At 51.5% G+C, this 2684-nt stretch overlaps 1 protein-coding gene across 1 annotated transcript; it reads right to left on the reverse strand.

Annotated features, from left to right (window-relative positions):
- Positions 1-1742: 1742 nt before the first annotated feature.
- On the reverse strand, positions 1743-2684 carry LOC147733614 (uncharacterized). The gene has a single exon (XM_086958997.1). It carries the CDS (start codon positions 2682-2684, stop codon positions 1743-1745), a length of 942 nt encoding a protein of 313 aa, XP_086815123.1.

The following is a 2684-nucleotide window of genomic DNA, read 5'->3' on the forward strand; positions in this document are numbered from 1 at the left end:
ACCTTGTTTGCGTATACAAGGAGCAAGTATCTAAAAGAGTTGGTGACTAATGCAACAAAATCAAAGATGACACAAAGTTTGAGCCCAGGGATGAAAAAAATGTCAAAATTTCACGCATTGCTATAATGTCATTGTAGAATCATTCATTCTTCATACACAAACTGGCAGAAAAGTCAAATTGAAATGTCAGACAGATTGTAATTCATCACATGTAATTTACAGCATCAAATGTTCCTGTGGAAAACTTTATGTAGGCAAGACAGAGCGCAAAATAAAGGTACGCATTACTGAACACAAAAGTAGAATCCGAAACAAGACTACAACGTTGAGTCTTGCTACTCATTGAACTGAAATGAATCACACCATTCCACAATTGCGGTTTCAGGTCTTGGAGCAAATCAAATTGGAGCAAGATTGCAATAACGCCAAATGGTTATCAAAAAGGGAGATCTGGTGGATCAAACTTTTGGAGACTATAGTGCCGAAAGGCCTCAATGACTCAATGACTCAACCGTGCCATGATAATGCACCTAATAGCAGACCTGGAACCATTACTGCAGCACGAGACCCATAGGACCAACGCCATACCAGCCCATGTGCAGGTCCTATGCTGCCTGCACCTGCTTGCGTCTGGAAGCTTCCAGGGGGTAATAGCTGAGACTGGAGGCGTGTCGCAAAGCGCTTTATCACGCTTCTTCCACCGGTTCCTGGAGGCCATACTGACATTAATAAATTGCCACATCACCTTCCCCACAACCCCCCAGCAGCTGACCCGCACCAAACGGGAATTATACCAGGTGGCACAATTCCCCCATGTCATAGGGAGTGTTGACTGCACGCATGTCCCCATCTGTCCTCCATCAGCCACCAAATACATTTTCCGCAACCGGAAGTCATATCATTCTATAAATGTACAGGTGGTGTGCAATGCCAAGTACATCATTACGAACCTTGTTGCCCAATTCCCCGGGAGCACACACAACGCTTACATATTCCGTCACTGTGGCATCCACAGGCGCCTGATCAACGGTGAATTTGGAGAGGGACACCTACTAGGTACATATTGATGCATCATCATACTCACCATCCACTCCATCCCCACATGTATATTTGCAATCATGCTGATGACAATTCTCTCCCCATCCTGCAGGTGACAGCACATACGCATTGCGTGAATATCTACTCACTCCCTACCTCAACCCAGCTACACCGCAAGAGCAGCGCTACAACAAAGCACACTTCAGCACAAGGAATGCGGTTGAGCGTACATTCGGCATCCTCAAGAGCCGCTTCCGAATACTGCACAAGACTGGAGGTGCCTTCCAGTACGACCCAGTGACCTGCTGCCAGATCATTGCTGTGTGTGCCATCCTGCACAACATCGCCACACGCAGGGGAATACCCATAGAGGTGGACGGAGAGGATGAACTACGTGCACAGCAACCACCCCCCCAACACCGGCAGGCGCATGTGCCCAACACAGCTGAAGGGCAACAGAGGCGGACATACATCACACGGAATCATTTCTGAGACAGGTAAGAGAGTGACTTGACAACAGGATCTGATTTGCAAGGGTTTAATGGGCATGGACACCTGACTGGTGCAGATAAACGTAACACAAACATGCTGCTGCTGCAGTTATAGTCAAACTTAAATTGTCCCTTCTCAGAACGGGTGATGCGTGCGGCACTTTAGTCTGGCCATGGTTACGTCACCAAGGACAGTGTGACTTTGCCACATGTTCACTTCCGTTTGCCGCGTACCCCCAGTCTCTTGTCCTGTGACTCCTCGGCTTCTACACGATGGGAGTCTGTGGCAGTTGCATTGTGGCCACTGCGCCTCCTCCCGCTGGTGTCCGACAGGGAGACGCTGCTGACACTGGAGGCTGCCCCACTCCCCTCTTCCGCTCCCAGACTGCTGACACTGGCTGACCCAGGCTGCAGTTGCTCCACTGCAGTGGTCACCCTCTCAAGGGCCTTTGCCACATCCCCACAATAATGACCTAGGTCCACTTGCAGGGACACAGACCTGCGGGACAGCACAGCCGTGCTGTCGCACAGCTTATTAATGGCCTTGTTAGTTGAATTCACTGCCAGCATGATCTGCCTGTGACGCCGGCGCTCACTCTGTTGGCCTGCCACTACGGCACGTGTTAGTTCTTGCAGGCAAAGCTTTATTTCATTGTTGCTGGCAGCTACGGCAGTGGTGTGCTCACGAACAGCGTCAGTCATGTTGCCAAGTTTGTTGCAAAGTTTGGTCATGGAGAGTTTCATGGCACCCATGTGTCTCCCCTGCAGGTGCTGGACACGCAGCATCCGGGTCTCCACAACTCCGTACCCTTCGGACAGATCGACTGGTCTTGCAGCAGCCCGACCCGGGGGCACAGCCCTCTGCCTGATGCGCTGTTGTGCTGCAGTTTGGCTGGTTGGAGTGACAACAGCCTGGCGTGGAACATTTGGGGGTGCTGAACTGTGATCCGACTCCATCACGGGCAGGAAGGGAACATCTGCTCTGCGGCTCTGCGGAGTGGCCCGCAGTGGTGGTGGTGGTGGTGGTGGTGTCTTGGACCGAGAGGATGGTGGTGGTGGTGGTGGTGTCTTGGACCGCAAGGATGGTGGTGGTGGTGTCTTGGACCGCAGGGATGGTGGAGGTGTTGTCCGCCGTGGTGTTGAAGGGGAGGACAT

Source organism: Lissotriton vulgaris, chromosome 2_1 (genome assembly GCF_964263255.1).
Source record: "Lissotriton vulgaris chromosome 2_1, aLisVul1.2, whole genome shotgun sequence".
NCBI lineage: Eukaryota > Metazoa > Chordata > Amphibia > Caudata > Salamandridae > Lissotriton > Lissotriton vulgaris.

Coding starts and splice junctions, on each gene's coding strand:
- LOC147733614 (XM_086958997.1), bottom strand. CDS start 2,684: ATGTCCTCCCCTTCAACACCACGGCGGACAACACCTCCACCATCCCTG.